The sequence below is a fragment of the Mustela erminea genome, chromosome 5, assembly GCF_009829155.1.
Source record: "Mustela erminea isolate mMusErm1 chromosome 5, mMusErm1.Pri, whole genome shotgun sequence".
In the NCBI taxonomy this organism is placed as follows: Eukaryota; Metazoa; Chordata; class Mammalia; order Carnivora; family Mustelidae; genus Mustela; species Mustela erminea.
This window is the reverse complement of record NC_045618.1, coordinates 18,972,388-18,990,189: the sequence shown is the minus strand read 5'-3', so window position 1 is coordinate 18,990,189 and position 17,802 is coordinate 18,972,388. Positions and strand designations below refer to the sequence as shown.

The 17,802-nt window shown below is 34.8% G+C and overlaps 1 protein-coding gene across 14 annotated transcripts in view; it reads right to left on the bottom strand.

Annotated features, from left to right (window-relative positions):
* MEF2A (myocyte enhancer factor 2A) overlaps positions 1 to 17,802 on the bottom strand; it is a 156,851-nt gene that overhangs the window by 54,087 nt on the left and 84,962 nt on the right. For 12 of the 14 annotated variants that reach the window (XM_032342182.1, XM_032342189.1, XM_032342190.1 and 9 more), the window contains one exon: positions 6,717 to 6,920. In XM_032342182.1, coding sequence (XP_032198073.1) covers positions 6,717 to 6,920 — 204 coding nt within the window. Of the gene's footprint in view, positions 1 to 978; positions 1,078 to 6,716; positions 6,921 to 17,802 lie in introns of those variants that run through there. The other 2 variants (XM_032342191.1, XM_032342192.1) reach the window with 2 other exon arrangements.

Below are 17,802 nucleotides of genomic sequence, written 5' to 3'. Positions count from 1 at the left end.
GGTATGGTAAGTATCAGTACAATAAATTAAAAATGTAAAAATAATGCATTATAGTCAACATTTTTACCCTTTTCCTCCTCCCTTTTCAACCCCTTTCAAAAACAAACAAACAAAAAAAAATTACAGTGTGATTTGAACACAAGGTACTGCTTGGGAAGTGAAGAGAGTCCATAAAACCTAGACACAGCTCTTTCAATAGCTACCCAAGCCTTCAGGAGAAAGTCAAGGGCCTTATACACCTCCCTGGGATCTGGTTTCCTTTCCAGGTCTTGGCTATTTCCACTCTTCACACTATACTACCACAGCTATGCTTGGCTGACTTTAACTCCATAAAATAACTGTGCTAGGTTTCATTTCCCAATTTCCACATAAGCTGCCCCTTTGAGCTAGAACACCGTTCTTCTACCCTTTTCGCTCTCCAACCCTGTCCTTTAAAGAACTAAGATGATGGTGTTACCTCGAGAGGAAGTTTGCTCTGACCACTCCCCCAATCCTCTGTACCCTTTTTCTCACTGGTCAAAAATGTGGCTAATGTAGCAAAGAACTTCAGAGGAAAAAGAACAACTTACTGATGGTAACTACTAAAACACTCAGTCTGTGACCCAAAGAGACATGAAAAGGATACATAGGTATTCATCGATGAACACAAGAAATGCAGTAGAGAAATGTAAGCTGTATTATAAAGTGATCCCTTATCCCTTTCCCACATAGACTCCTGTTCATATATCAGCAACATCAATCTTCGATGGGAGAAAAATCTGACCTCAAGAAAATAAAAATCACAAGCAGAGATGCACAGTTCCTTAAAAAGCACATACGTGAGAACCAATAATTGTATGATAAATAATAATATTCAAATACATAGTAAAAATAAAAAGAGTCAAACTGAAATTGCGAGAGCTACGGTGACTGCTGCGTGAGGTGATGGTGCAGGACAAGTGAGAAGAGGAGGAGGGCCATGAGGATTTCGTGCCTCACCCTGTGAATCACCATCCTGCTGCGTCAGGCTCTGTTAGGAATAAAAGAGCAGGGCAGGGGGCTGGAGGTGGAGGGAAGCTTTGTCTTGTCTTCAGTTGTCTCATTATTTTTCCCCTTTCCCTGCCGCTCCACTGCAGCCCTGTAAAACATTAGGCAAGCCTCTTAAAAACTCCCTGTCTGTTCCATTCCTCATCTGTTAACATGGGGAGAAAAAAAAAAAAAACTGATTGGCTCAGAAAGATTCTCTGAGAACATTGTAATACTGTCAGAAAACCGAAGTATAATGATGCTTCTGATTCTATAAGGTCAGTACTAGATGATCTCAGGAGACAAAAATCATTTTTATCTTTCTGTTTTGTTCAACTGAGGAACTGTAATCCATGGCCCAGACATCCGCACCAGACCCTCTATATACATTCAAAGAAGCACTTATAACCATGCAGAAGTGAATTGAAAGGTAACCCGTTAGAAGGTAACCCACTGGAAACGTGTCCCCTAGTTTGTAATTCACACCGAAATTGGCATGCTATTTTGGATTGCTTCCTTAGAAGGTCTTACAAGTTACACTTTGTTCTTGCTCATTGCTTAAAATGATTTCAGAGGATATTCTTGGGAATAAAAATGTTTAAGAAGCTGGATAACCACTGCCCAGGGACTGCATGTTACCTTGAAGCTTTTGGGCTCACACCACTTAGGACAAGTTAATTCGAGTTCATACAATATTGCTCAGACCTCCCCTCAGAGTTTCTGCTTCAGTAGCCTTAGATCTCTAACAGTTCTCTTATGACGCTGCTCCTGCTGGTCAAGGTACTATACTCTGAGAGCCACGGATTTTCAAATAATGTATCCCTGCCATGGTCAACTTTCACTACCAGCTGTTTTTATTTAGTAATTAGTAGATGCACCTTATATTGATTCCCTATCTTCCTCTTTTTTAAGATATTGGTAATTTCTAAATTCCTTTGTGATCTGAAAGTCGGAGGAATGAGTAAGACTCTGAAAAAGCAGATTTTCTCTTTCTTTAGAATCCGAATTATTGTCATCCTATTTTATCACTGTGTCTCAAATTCCTCATCTGTGAAATAAGGACAGTAAGAGGGTTCAATCAGATGAAATAAGTAAAAGCCCCGGAAGGTACCAGGCTAAATTAGCAACTAGATAAAAGTTATCTACTATTCTTACTACAGTTATCCCCACTCATTTTCTGTTATTTTTGAGGAAAACTCATTCATGTTTGCTACATGTTATGTATACATCACTGACTTATATATAAAAACCTTCATCCATTTATGGCGAAATGTTCCAAAGCTCCAATGGATTCAATAAACTGGGGAGCAAAGGGAGGCAATAATGTCAATGCCAGATTCTAATCCCATTTCTGCTGTTAAATTGCTACATGACTCTGGGCAAATGGAGTCTCAATCCCCACTTCTGAAAAAGCATACCTTGGATATGAAGATCAAATAAGATAGTACAAGAGAAATTTTTCTTTTAACTACTACAGTATTCCTGTCATGAGGAAGATACCTCTATCTGGGAACAGTTTACAAGATACTAACTAAAGAGGTAAATGGCCCTGGTCTCTTACATTCTTAAATAACAGCACAGTGATAAGAATCACCACATAAGCTATTTGCTGAATATTCTCCAATATCACCAAGTCATAACTATTTTTAAAATATTTATACACTGGAATATATCATATTTCAAATATTCCTGCAAAGCGAAAGAAAGAGAAAAGTAGATACAAAAGTATTCTCAGGCATTTACCACCAGCTGCTAAAATCCTCACTTCATGGCTTTAGCATAATTTTTATTTTGATGCAGAACTGTTTTATTGGTCCTAGGCTTTTGTTTAGTGTAAACACAATGTACACACACGTGTATGAATAATGGTAACCAACTGATTTTCATTGCTAGTTTCTCTAATACTCTAAGACAAATCCAATGTTCTTATCAAATTGCATACTACAGTTCACAAGCTTTTAAATCTTAATTTATTGAAAAGAAAAAGATGGAGGATTATAACATTGCCTTTGTACATTTCAACTAAATTACCAAACAAAAAGTCACATATTTTTGTTATCAATGCTTAATAACATGGAGAGGTACAATGTATATTTCTGATGACATTCTTTACAGAATGTCTCCTAATGAAATATAGTAAATATAGTAAAACTCATTTTTTAAAGGAATAAGCTCCTATAAAGCAGTGTATAAGCATTTTCAAATAAGATGCCATTAACACAGCAGCAATACTCTCCATTATAAAGAAATCCAGTTATGAAGTCTCTTATAAAGTTTATCTTAATGACACTCTCTAATTTACTAATGTGTAAGTTTCCATTTTCATTTATTTAAGCTTTCTGAATGTAGGGGGTATTTACATCCTACAAGACACTACAGACTTTAAAATATCTAAATGCAATTTAAAATATGCAAATGCTGTTGATTTTTTTTTAAAAGCCATAGAGAAATTATTTTTTATCAATTATAATTGTTAAAAATTTAAGAAACTAGTTTCAAAATATAAGTAATGTGAAACAAGGGACAGCAAAGATAGAACACCATTCTGTATATGGGTTTCTTAAATTTAAGGTTAAAATCAAAAGATAGATAAAATGTGAGAACCATATCTTTCTTTATATCTGTTTATCATCATAATATTTAAATACCAACTACTTTTAATATATTTTTTTCACTGTGTTCCCAAAAAACATACTAGATCTAGTTCCATAGGCCTAATACACGTACATCCTTGCAGGTATAGCTTTTTAGCAATATGGGAGAAAGTAAAATCCTACTGATCTTAAAGAGTAATATTGCATTAGGAAACACTCTAAAGTGAGTCACTTATGCTTCCATTTACTGTAGCTGATGAACTCAGTCACAGGAGATGGCTTTTCAGCCACCCAGAACATTACACCAATTTGTTAGACGTTCACAGATATAAAATCTTCAGTTGGTACAAGTGTATCTCACTGGTTTACAAAACTATGTGTAGAAATAGTCTTGGCGCCTGAGTCAGAAATCACTAAATAACATCACTCTGCAGACTCCATGGCACACAGGAACCCCTCGAATATTTCTGTTAAATGGACAAAAATGTGCTTCCAATGACTACAACTGTTTGAAAGGAAACTATATGAAACACTATATGAAAAAAATACTTACAATGGTATTCTAAAAGTATCTTTAAATGAGATATTTGTAAAGCACTTGGAAATGCCTGACCCATAGGAAGTTCTATATGTATCTGTCATTACTCTTATCCTATAATCTTAGTTTGGTTCACAATAATCTTCATAGCTCCATTAGTATAAGCCATTACCACCACTGATAAAAGGAACTCAGACACATGCACACCACTAGTGAGGCTGCAGTTCCGTTACTTTTATATGTGGAAGAAAGAGTATCTATCTAGGATAAACACCATTGTTTTATAAGGAAGGTTAATTCAGTCAGCTTAACATACAAAGTAAATTCAGCCTTATAATTTATCCTACCAACAAATTTATCCCTTATAAGCCAATATGTCTTCTACCCACTGTATTTATATAATTCAGAACTCCACATAATATTCATGTTCACTTGTATCTAAGAAATTCACTTAAAAAGAAAACATTCAACTCCCAATTGATAATTGACCTGCGAAGTTTCCCTTCACACTAAAGTAAACTGTAATATAGGAGACTGCTAAAACATGTTTGGGATTTACTCTCTTACACTTTGATTGCTGACCACAACAGAGATGAAGACTGAGGTAGTTTGAAAATTCTGTGAGGATTAAATCAAACTATATTCTTCATATTCTCTAAGGAAGTAAACTTTAGGCTGTGCGAAGTACCCTCAACTTCCAGGGGCCAAGAACAACAACTGCTGCAATGAAAGAGCAGAGTAGTTAGGGTTAAGGAGGTGGTTGCCTTCTACAATGAAACTAGCTTGAATTATCTATTTGTTGGCATTATTAAAGTCAACTCTATTTCTTTGACTTAGGCAGTGGAGCGTTTGATAAGATACAAAGATTTTTAAAATAAGATGTCATTTTAAATTAAACGCACCAGGGATAGTCTCCATTTCAAGGGTTCCAGTTATGAAGTCTCTGATAAAAGATTACCTGAATAATGATCTCATAATTTACAAAATCATAATTCAAAGTGAATTATGGTTTAATAGGGAAAGGGTCTAATTTATACCGCACATAAGTGATTAAGATATACCATAAATGCTAATATAAAGTAACTTAAAATTGATACAATCACAACTGCATTAAGGGGTTTGGCTACGACATAACCATGTTGTTTAACTGAAGTGAACAACAAAAGCAAAATCGAACACTTCATACACATTTCAGGGGATGTTCATAGCAAAGAGCCATTTAAATAAAACTGTGGGGAACAAGCAACAGAGATGAGTTGTAGCTGTAATAGAAGATGCTTTTACTTCTCACTGCAAACAACTGGTTAACTGATAAAAAGTAACAGAGGTTTTTTTTAACTATAAGTAGCAGATTTTTTTTCCCCCCGCAGTAACAAACTAAATCAATTACTGTCCAAAAAGGAATGGTTGCAGTAGAGTAATAGAGTATATAGGAAATTTAAAATGCATTTCATCAGTGGAGGCAGGTAAATTAGCTTCCTGTACACTAAAATAGTTAAAGAATCTTTATCTTAATTTTAATTACTCAAATAAAATCTACATTAGGTTTTTCATTTCTTCCTTTGTGGTTAATTCCGCATCGTTTCACACGGTTTTAGTATTTTCACAAGGAAATCCCTAATTTACTGAAATAGTTTTCTAATATAAAACTAAAGCCAAAGTATGTAACTTTTGAAGTAGTGGGGGGAAAAATTTCCTTTTCTGAATAAAAATGAAAACAGAATCTCTAAATGTAAACAAAAAAGACAAAAGTATTAAGCTAATTTAAAATGTCATTAGAAATATAAATGGAAAATTATCTTTTATAAAAATATTTTACAGCAGAATGAATTATAGGGGAAGGCATACAGATTCTCCTTTTTGAAGGTTTTGCTTTAAAACCTATTTCTGAGTAAGATGGAAATAATTCCAAAAAATTCCTTTTATTTTCACTTTAATACGGTTGGCAGAATTATTAGAAATACTGAAGGACAACAGATAAGGAGGGAAAAAAAAGTGAAGAATCTCTCCCCACCCCACAACTAAAATAATATTCACAAAATAGAAGTATTATTTTTGTCATTTTCTTCCATTTCATTAGTGTTTAAAATTGTGGGTAGTCACTGATGCAACGAAATGATTAAGGCATATTAAAACTGTAACTTCATACTATCCCAAGTGATATAGCGTCTTATAATATTAACTTTAAAATGCATACAAAATAATCATAGATAAAATGCTGTATTATATTGCTCTACACAGTACAATAGCCTAATTTTGTCTCAATAAACAGGATATGTTTATAGCCTAAGTGGGTCATGACAGAGCAATAATCAGATCCTTGTAACAAATGATTTGGATAAAAAATATATATACATTATTATACAATAATCAGATCATCCCAAGAAATGATTTGGAGAAAAATTAAATTATATATATATACATAATATAAAATATATGTTTTAAAATATTTTTATGTATTTTATATATATATATAACGGATTTGAAATGTGGATGTGAAGCAATCTGACAGTTAAAAGTTACTAAAGGGAAGAAATAATCATGTCTGCAATTCAGGCATTACTAGATATATGTGTTACCTCAACAATATCCGAGTTGGTTCTGCTTTCATGAGGTTCATTATACTCTGTATACTTGAGAAGAACTTTGTCCATGTCAGTGCTGGCATACTGAAACAGTTTGTTAGAGCTGTTGAAAATGATGAGTGCTATTTCACAGTCACAGAGCACACTAAGTTCATAGGCTTTCTTCATTAATCCAAACTTTCTCTTTGTAAAAGTAACCTAGACGATCAAAGAAAAAAAGGTATATTTTTAGTAAAAGCATTAGCAGTACTTGACTACAGGCTACGTAAAGATGAGGCCTCTTTTAATCCTGAGTCAGATTCCACAGCTGAAAAAGGTTCATAGCCTCACGTTCCACATGAGCCTCTTACTCCCTCATCTGCCGCAAGACTATAGTTCCACGTTTAACTTCTAATTCCTCAGAAAGCACTCTCCTGAGGAAGTTTTCCTTTATCCCTGGCTGCCAGTCTGCTGCAGAACGCAAAAAACAAGAGGACACAGTTGACCACTGGGCCCTTACCATCCAGTGTAAAATTCACAGTCTAGGGTCAACAAATTCCCCAATGTCCTCAAATTTTTCTTTGAATATTCTTCCAGTTTCCAACTGAAACCTGTCACCTGAACTCCTCTCAAACAGAGACCACTATTTGTTGGTCTATTTTAAATATTACATCTACTATGCTCAAGAGCGGGAAAGATAAGTAAGTCCTTTTTGCTCTGTATTCTATCTTACAAGTTATTTTTCCTTCCTTCCCCTTCCAAAGCCCCAGGTACTTTGAAGCTCACACCATGAAACTTAAACCACTCAATAACTGTCCTCGTGAAGGGCACCATGTGACCCCCTCATGTACTGATATCTTTCACCTGGTACTTCCCTTTCCAGCCCTACTCTTATAACTGGTGACTTCAGTATCCCAGTTTAAAAAAAAAAATCGTTGCAAAAACATCCCCCAACCTCCAAATGATCCACATCCACCGCATGTTAAACACCCACTCCTACTGTCACACCTTTAACTCTGCCATCACCAATAATCACATTGATGAGGTAGCACGAGGGTGGCTGAAGACAAAGCAAAAGCTGGCATCTTGCACCCCCCCTCTCCATCTGCTCCTCCTCAGGATATGTGTAGCATCCTTCAGGCAGCCCTGACTGCCATGAACAATAAGCAAATAGTTAACTTGCAGAGCTCACAATCCTGCTAGACAGGAGTCTCCCTTGGCTTACAAATGTCCTAAATCTCACTAACAAAGACGACTGATAGCAGGATTGTGACACCCCACCAAAAAGTCTCCCAACTATCTTAATGTTAATGGCTGGTCTAAAGACAACATTGATCAAGTCGCCAGGGCAAGGCCTCAGGTAGGCCTGGGACATCCTGGCACCTTATAGGCCCTCTTTAGCATATGAAAACTCCATTGAAACCTTCCTCCCCCTCACCTTCCCCCAACCGCAGGGTATATAACCTGCCATCCCCACAACCCGGGGCAGCAGCTCTTCCTGACCACGGGTCCTGTCCCCGTGTTTTAATAAACCACCATTCTGCACCAAAGATGTCTCAAGAATTCTTTCTTGGTCATCGGCTCCGGACCTCAGCCCACCGAACCTCACCTAGGTTCTAGAACTTCATCAACATCACCTCCAAAATCTCAATTTCATGTATTCCACTTTGCCTCCTATCTAGCTCTCCCGCTTTGTATCCTCTCTCCAGAAATTCTTTAACCTGCATCCAGTCCTGCAGTCCACTTACCTCACCCCTTTGTTACAGTCTATTCTCAGGTCCTTTCTAACCTCACTGAGGTGCATGTGCCCTTCAAATGACTATGCCCGTATCCTTTGGATAAACAAGTGATATTTTTAAAACATACATCAAATTATTTAAGTAGAAGTTTAGAGCTTTTTTTTCTGCACTGGAAGTAATATCCAAACTCATTAAGTAAACAAAATAAATTATCTGGCTTCAAACTATCTCTCTGAAGTTATTTCCCATCACTCTCCTTTACATCCAGTAAGCCTCATTCATGTGTCTGTGTGTGTGCTTATGTGCATGTGTGTGTGTCTTCCTTAACCACCAGCTACTTTCCTCCCTGGGAACTTTTCTATTTTCCCTCCTTGTGGAACACTCTTAACACTACATGTGCCTAATGGTTCCTTTCCTCACCTTGTGAAAATACATCTATTATTAATTAATCTTTAAAAAAAATCCTTACAATATAAATACACAAATATATATTTTATATAAGTGCATATATATATGGAAATAGTGTTTTACACTTGCCTCCCTACTTCCCCCTGAACCAATATAAACCCCTTAACCAGTGTTTTTGACTTAGTATTTTTCATTCCACATTTTTATGCAAGATCATATAACCATATTCATATATACATGTATACATAATAAGGGATTTTGTCAGCATTTGATAAAATAAGGACTCTATCAATACTCTTTATTTTAGTCATTCAACCACACCTTGTGGATATGCCTCTATGTCAAATGGTATACTAATGGACTCTTTCATTATTTTTTCATATAAATGTTACAACTGTTTTGTTAGTATGATAGATGTAAAATAAAAATCTCATTTCTTTAATATGCATTTCCTAACTAGTAATTGTTAGATATATTTTTCTTATATTTGTTGTCATTTGGGATTTGCTTTCTCTATATTGCCCATCTTTTGGCCATTTCATACTTTGTGATTTTTTTTTTTACTTATCTAAGTAAAAGCTCCTTAGCTATATTAACTATGTTTTACAAATACTTTCCCAAATTTCCCACTTATATATCAACTTTGTTTACATAATATTTGTCATTAAACAGTTTTAAGCTTTCATTACTGATTGTGACACTGTTTCTTAGAATCCTGGCATTGTATCATACCACTTTAAGAATATAATGAATATAAGAATACCCTTATTAAAACACTGAACTTGAAATCAGTTATGTTTTGAGATGCACCTAGATGTACCTGCTGTACTAAAATTCTGAGTTTAGCAAAGGTTTAGTCAGAAATATTTTTCCATACTTCTAATACTGAAGAAGAGAAAGAAAATGACAATCAACAAAGTATTTATTCCAAGAATAATTCTTACTCTAAATTAAGGCTTGCAAATTAAGTGAGCTATGAAAAAGCATGAAAATTGAGACAAGTAATGCTGCTTCACAATATCCATTAAGCATGATTAGAGAAAATTTGTTAAAATAAAAACTATAGGGGTGCCTGTGTGTCTCAATCTGCCTTTGGCTTAGGTCTTGATCCCAGGATCCTGGGATCGAGCCCCACATCAGGCTCCCTGCTCAGCCAGGAGTCTGCTTCTCCCTTTGCCCCTCCCCCTGCTCGTGTTCTCTCTCTCTCTCAAATAAAGAAAAGCTTAAAACAAAAGAAAAAACTATAGTTCACTATCAGTAAAATAACAACAACAAACTATAGTTCACTATCAGTAAAAAGAGTATGCCAGTCCCTATTATCCTTTCCAAAAATACTTATTCAAAAATATTTCTTCTAAGTTAACAATAAGAAGGAGTTCAAGGTGAAGGAAGGAGTTCATAGAGGAAGGGACTCAATTTATAACAATTTCCTCTCTATTCCTCCAACTTACTACAGGTCTAAAAGAGCTTTCCCAGTAATTAGAAAAATGTGTACAAGAACACACTTATATTTCAATGATGACACCAAAGACATAACACTGAAAACTAGAAATATTAATATTTCACTTTCAACTTTCATAAATAAAGTATTTTTTCATTTTATCTATAGCATTTAGTCTAAAACACTGGTTTACTGCTAGCAACTTATATGAAATTAGTAACATAAAATTAACTTTATATTCCACATTTTTCATTTATCTTCAACCAAACTCCCCAACTGTTAACATTTTACCATGACTGCCTTCCCTAAATAAAACACACACACACACACACACACACACACACACTTACACACACACTTTTTTTTCCTGAATCCTTTGGACAAACTAAAGTAGAGGTTATACGGTCCCTTTGCCCCTAAATATTTTCTTAAAAACAAAGAAAAACACAATTATCAAAATCAGAAAACAAGGATATAGCACTATAATCTACAAACCTTATTCAAATTTCTCAATTATTCCTAATTTCCTTTTTCCCCCTGCTAGTGCAGGATCCAATCCAGAATTAGCTGTTGCTTTCTGAAAACTGCAACCTCTTTAATCTGAACCATTTCCTCAGTCTTTGTCTTTCAGGACCTTCGTACTTGTGCAGAATACAGGCTATATTTATATTGTCATATATCTCTCAATTTGACTTTGTCTAATGTTTCTTTCTGATTACCTTTAGACTACGTTTTTGGCAGGAGCAACTTAGAAGTGATGTTCTGTCCACAATCTCTCTCATGAAAATCCACATGACATCTATTTGTCCCAAATGGTAATGTTAACTTGGTTAAGATAGAGTCTGTCAAGATTTTTCCCTTATACAGTTACTATTTTCCCCCTTGTAATTAGTAAGTACCTTGTTAAAATTTCTATGTAAATATCCTACTTATCAAACTTTAACTGATCCATTAATCCATTCATGATTCTTGCCTAAAAATTACTATGGTGGTTGTCAAATAGGGATTTTCTAATTTCATAATACATTATATCTACATTTACTACTAATTGCATTTTATAAGACAGTTTGCTTTTCCTCCATGTATGCATTTACTCATTCATGTCCATATCAACTTATAGGCTACCTTATTCAATGCATTATAATCAATACCTTTTTTCTTTTGATGTTTAAATTGTTTTTGATTTTACCAATGAGAGATCCACTATGCTATCTTCTGTGTCCATCTGACATGTTCCCAATATTCTCTGAACTTGCAGGCACAGTGAGATGCTCCAAGGAATTATATGTAAGCTGGACCTCTCCAATCTACCTCCCTTTTCAAACACCTTCTCCATAACCCCCTGAACAATCTTATCTCATTTCCATTCACTTAGTTATCTCCTGCTTTCCTTCAGAAATCTTTTTAAGATTTCACTTGAATCTAGTCTTCTGTGGTCACTGTGTAATTTAATCTTTGTTTTGATATGTTATCTTTTGATTTTTCTTTCTGCAGTTTAATCACTTTGTTTCATCTATACCTTTGAAAAAAATCCAACTCTATTCTTAGTATTTCCAAATTCTGAATAATGATTTTTTTCATCTATCACATTTCTAAACACTTATTTATGGAGAATGGTTTCAGCTTGGAGTTACCATTTTACAGGTTTTTTTCCACTTTTCCATTGTTTGGGGACAACAACTTCATCACCTGAACAGCTATAAATCATCTTTTTGTTTTCTTCTTTATAGAAGTTTGCATAGGTGAAAATTACTGGCCTCAATGAATTGCAATGGAAAGAACTGGCAGTGGGAGGATGGATCATTCAGTATGGTCTCTTTAATGGAAGCTTTTTTTTAAGGGATCAGCAGGAGGGAGAGGAGTTCTGTATCATTCAATATCTTTTTGTACTTTTTTTTTTTTTTAATTTATCTTGAAGGATTTCTGTATCTCTTCCCTTCTTTTCCATTCAAAAAACATTTTCCAAACGATTACCTCTGTCTTCCTTTATAAAAGCCCTCCTCTCCCCCAAAACAGTTACCCTCCCAAGACCACTTCCTTAAATATCACATAAATTTTAAGTCCTTTACCGCTGGTCTGTTTCACCTACAAGTAGTATTTTTCAGAATTTTTGTACTTATTAGGATAGACTTCCCTTTTTTAGTAATGATTTCAAATCAACTTTAGATAGTCACAAAGTCTCTTCTCCCTTCCACATTGTTTTTCCTTAAGTATGCTTGCTCATGTGAAAGACCTGCAGAAGTTAAAGAAAAAATAGCACACTGTAAGATGGTAATATTTCCCAAAAGTTAAAACAAATTTGGACATCATTTGCTTTCTAGTTGTGCCAAGGTTGTAGGTTTCATACAATTGTATTTGTTCTTCATGCTTTTCTGTATGGATTATTTTTGGAAATTATGTTGAGTGAATTAGGATTTATGCAGTCCTCATTACCTTGATTACTAAGAATTCCCCCCATAAATTTAAATCTTTGTTTTGAATACATATTTTGTCATTTCTGGAGATTTTCTCCGATCCTTTCTTGTCTTTGTCACTTTTGGTCTCTCTTTTGCACTTAAGAGTACCTTTTAATATTTCTTGCAGGGCTGGTTTAGGGGGGGTCATGAATCTTCACTTTTGTCTGGGAAACTCTTCCCACTTAAAGGTAAAATGGTATCTTGAATGATAATCTTTTTCTTTTAAAATTTTATTTATTTATTTGACAGAGATCACAAGGAGGCAGAGAGGCAGACAGAGCAAGAGAGGAGGAAGCAGGCTCCCTGATGAGCAGAGAGCCCGATGCAGGACTCGATCCCAGGACCCTGAGATCATGACCTGAGCCGAAGGCAGAGGCTTAACCCCCTGAGCCACCCAGGCGCCCTTGAATGATAGTCTTGATGGATAGAGTATTCTTGGCTGTAGATTCTTCCCCTTCAGTATTTTGAATATATCATGAAATGGGTTTATAAATTACATCAAACACATTAGATATTTTATTCTAACTACTGTCAAATTTAATAATCCTTAAAGTATCACTATTTCAGTGATATGTAGCCAAAATAAACACAAATTTTAAATCATCATTTTACTCCTGTACTACCATCACTATAAAGAAAAAAAAATAGGACTAAAAGCCTAACCTAAAAAAACTCATTACCTTTATAAATTGAGACAAATCTGTTTTACCCTAAATAGTTTTCTGGATTTTGTTATCAAATCTGGGACTCATGTAATTCTCTGAATTTAACAAGGGTGGCACACCATATCTCAAAGACCATCTATATTTAAGATCCCAAGTGCCTGCAAAGATTCTTACATGCTATGTATTTGGGTCTATCTTTACTGTTGAATTTTTTTTGAATTCAACAATCCTAAATATTACTCCGTGTTCATCAGTATAAGTACACTCTCCATCCCCTTCATCTATTTCCCACCCACCTTACCTGCCTCCTGGCATCCACCAGTTTGTTCTCTGTATTTGTCTATTTTATCTCTTATTCATTTGTTTTGTTTTTCAAATTCCACATATGAGCGAAATCATATAGTATTTATGTTTCTGTCTGCCTTATTTCACTTAGCATTTTTCCCTTTAGGTCCATCTACATTCTTTTTTATGGCTGAATAATATTCCACTGCATGTATGTATGTGTGTATATATATACTATATATAATTTTTTTAATATCTTCTTTATCTCAATATCTTCTTTATCTTTACCTTCTTTATCCACTCATCAGTCAATGGACACTTGATTTGCTTCCTTATCTTGGCTACTATAAATAATGCTGCAATAAACATAGGGATATATAAATTTTTTTGTGAATTAGTGATTTTGTTTTCCTTGGGTAAATTACCCAGCAGTGTGATTCCTGGATCATAAAGTAGTTCATTTTTAATTTTTTGAGAAGTTTCCACACTATTTTCCATAGTGGCTGCACCAATCTGCATTCCCACCAACAGTGCACAAGGGTTCCTTTTTCTTCACATACTCACTAACACTTGTTATTTCTTGTCTCTTTGATTCTAGCCATTCTGACAGATTATTAAGGTGATCTCTCATTGTGTTTTTGATTTGCATTATCCTGATAATTAGTGATGTTGTTCATGTGTAAGTATATGAATATTTATTTAAATATTTATTTGTAAATAAATGGGAGAAGTCCCATTCAGTGGGTTGCCTTGTTTTGTTCATAGTTTCCTTTGCTATGCAAAAGCTTTTTATTCTGATACAGTCCCAATCGTTTATTTTTACGTTTGTTTCCCTTCCCTTAGGAGACATCTATAAAACTGTTTCTACAATTGATTTCAAAGAAATTAGTGCGTGTGTTTTCTTTTAGGAATTTTATGGTTTTGAGTCTCACATTTAGATCTTTAATCCATTTAAATTTTGTGTATGTTTTCAGACAGTGGCCCAGCTTTATTCTTTTGCATGTAGCTGTCCAGTTTTCCCAGCACCATCTGTTGAAGAGACTGTCTTCTCCCCATCGTATATTCTTGCCTCTCTTATTGCAGATTGACCATATAAGCATGGGTTTCTTTCTGGACTCTCTATTCTGTTCCATTATCTATACGTCTATTTTAGTGCCAATAGCACAGTTTTTTATTACTACAGCTTTGCAGTATATCTTGAAATCTGGAACTGGGATATCTCCAGCTTTGCTGTTTTTTCTCAAGACTGCTTTGGCTATTTAGAGAATTTTGTGGCTCCATACAAATTACAAGATTATTTGTTCTGGTCTGTGAAAAATGTTGGTATTTTGAAAAGGATTGCATTAAATCTCTAGATTACTTTTGGTAGTATGGACATCTGAAAAATTTTTGTTCTTCCAATCCATAAACAAGAAGTATCTTTACATTTGTTTGGGTAACTTTTAAATTTCTTTCATCAGTGTTTTATGGTTTTCAAAGTAGAAATCTTTCCCTTCCTTGGTTGAATTTATTCCTAAGTATTTTATTATTTTTGGTGTAGTTTTAAGTGTGACTGTATTCTTTATCTTTCTACTACTTCATTATTGTGTATATAAATATAACAGGTTTCTGTATATTAATCTTGTATCCTAGGACTGACTGAATTTATCAGTTCTTGGAGTTTCTTTAGTGGAGTCTTTAGGGTTTTTTACATTCAGTACACCATGCCATCTGCAAAGAGTGACAGCTTTACCTCTTCCTTACCAATTTAGATGTCTTTTTGAATAAAAGTAGTGAGAATGGACATTCCTGTCTTATTCCTGGTCTTAGAGGAAAAACTCTGGTTTTCACCATTGAGTAAGAGGTTAGGTATGAGTTTTTCATATACTGCTTTTATTATGTTGAGGTATGATCCCTCTAGACCTAGTCTGTTGAGAGGTTGTATCATGAATGGATGTTGTACTTTGCCGAATGCTTTTTCTGCATCTATTGAGATAATCAGATGATTTCCACCATTCTCTTATTAATGTGGTATGTCACAGTAATTGATTTGTGAATAATGACCCATACAAAACCCTCTTGAATCCCTGAAATAAATCTCACTTCATCATGGTAAATGATTTTTTAAAATGTACTGTTGGATTCAGTTTGCTAATATCTTCTTGTTGAGGATTTTTTGCATCGATGTTCATTCAGAGATATTGGCCTGTTTTATTTTTCTTTCTTTGTAGTGTCTTTATTTGGTTTTGGTTATCAGGGTAATGTCGACTTCATAGCATGAATTTGGAAGCCTTCTCTCCTCTTCTAGTTTTAAAAAATACTCTGAAAATGATAAGTATTAACTCTTTAAATCTTTTGTAGAATTCACCTGTGAAGCCATCTGATCCTGTGTTTTTATTTGTTGGGAGTTTCTGATTACTGATTTAATTTCATTGCTAATAATCATTCTGTTCAGTTTTTTTTTTTTTCTTCCTGTTCCAGTTTGGGTAGGTTGTATGTTTCTAGAAATTTAATTATTTCTTATAGGTTGTCCAATTTTGTTGGCATACCATTTTTCATAATATTCTCTTATAATCTTTTATATTTTTAGGTGTCAGTAGTTATTTCTCTTCCTTCATTTATGATTTCATTTATTTGATTATTCTTTTTTCTTCATGAGTCTGGCTAAAGGGTTATCAATTTTGTTGCTCTCTTCAAAGAGCCAGCTCCTAGTTTCATTAATCTTTCTTGGTGGTTGTTGTTGTTTTTTGAAGTCTCTATTTTATTTCTTTCTGTGCTAGATTATTTCCTTCCTTCTACTGGCTTTGTTCTTTTATTTTCCCCCTACCTCTTTTTAGGGATAAGGTTAGGTTGTTTATTTGGCATTTTTCTTGTTTCTTCAGGTAGTCCTGCACTGCTACAAACTTCCCTCTCAGAACAGCTTTCGCTGAATCCTAAAGATTTTGGACCATTGTGCTTTCATTTTCATTTATTTCCATGTATTTTTTCATTTCCTCTTTGATTTGCTGGTTGACCCAGCATGTTATTTACCCTCCATGTTATTTGTGTAAACAAACTGAGCAATCTGAACATCAACAACTCTTTTAGATCCCGCAGTACTGAGGTCACGGAGTAATTTCTGCTCTCCAAATTGGACACAGATGGGCAGATACAGAAAATCATAAATTACCAGAGCCACAGCAGAAACTATCACAAAAAGAAATACCAAGGTAAAAAAACCCAAACTGTAACTGAGGAATTCCTGAAGTCTCAGAGAAGACAAATATAAAAGTTAAAAACTCCTGGGGTGGGGGGGGAGGGTTTGGGCTTTGGGGTGCATGTATACACTTTTGTGAGTTTTATGCCTATCACGTTCTCACAGTAAAGATCAGTGAAAAATCCCTCTGTGCTTCTATCTCTCTGATGATAAAAAACACTCTAAGAGAAATGAAGAAAATGGTCATTTTGAAATACACCAGAACATTCTGTTCTTTACAAGGCCTGCCTTCAAGACAAACTATTCTATGACAGCAGAGCCCAAGTAACCTAGGGAAAAGGAAATATCCAGCTCCACCTCCCTCTAGCCTTTAACATGAGCAAAGGGAAATATTCACCTTTAAACCCCTCTATCCATTCTGTCCCACCTAAGGATGGGGGGCAGGGATTGAGAAACAGGTATAAAGTTTACAGGCCACAGGCACAGGTTCACTGAAAGACTGAGAACTAATCAGAAGACTACAGAACACTTCCCCTCTCCCCATACCATACCACCACATTACTAAAGGTCTTTTTATTGCAGTTCCTTTTCCCAGGACATCATGCCTGGTTCAAAAAAATTTACAAGGCAAACTTCATGGCAAAAAAACACAGTTTGAAGAGAAAAGGGAAGCATCAAAACTACTCATATATAGCAAAAATGTTGATCAGACCAGCAATACATGCTAATTAACATGCTAAGGGAGTCTAATGGAGGAAAAGCAGACAATATATGTGAGTAACATAACTAAAAAGACAGAATTTCTAAAAAACTTTTTTTTTTTTAATGCTGATGATAAAAAACACTCTAAGAGAAATGAAGAAAGTCTTTGATGGGCTCATTAGCAGGCTGCAAACTGATAAGGACCTCTAAGCTAAGGTATATGTCAACAG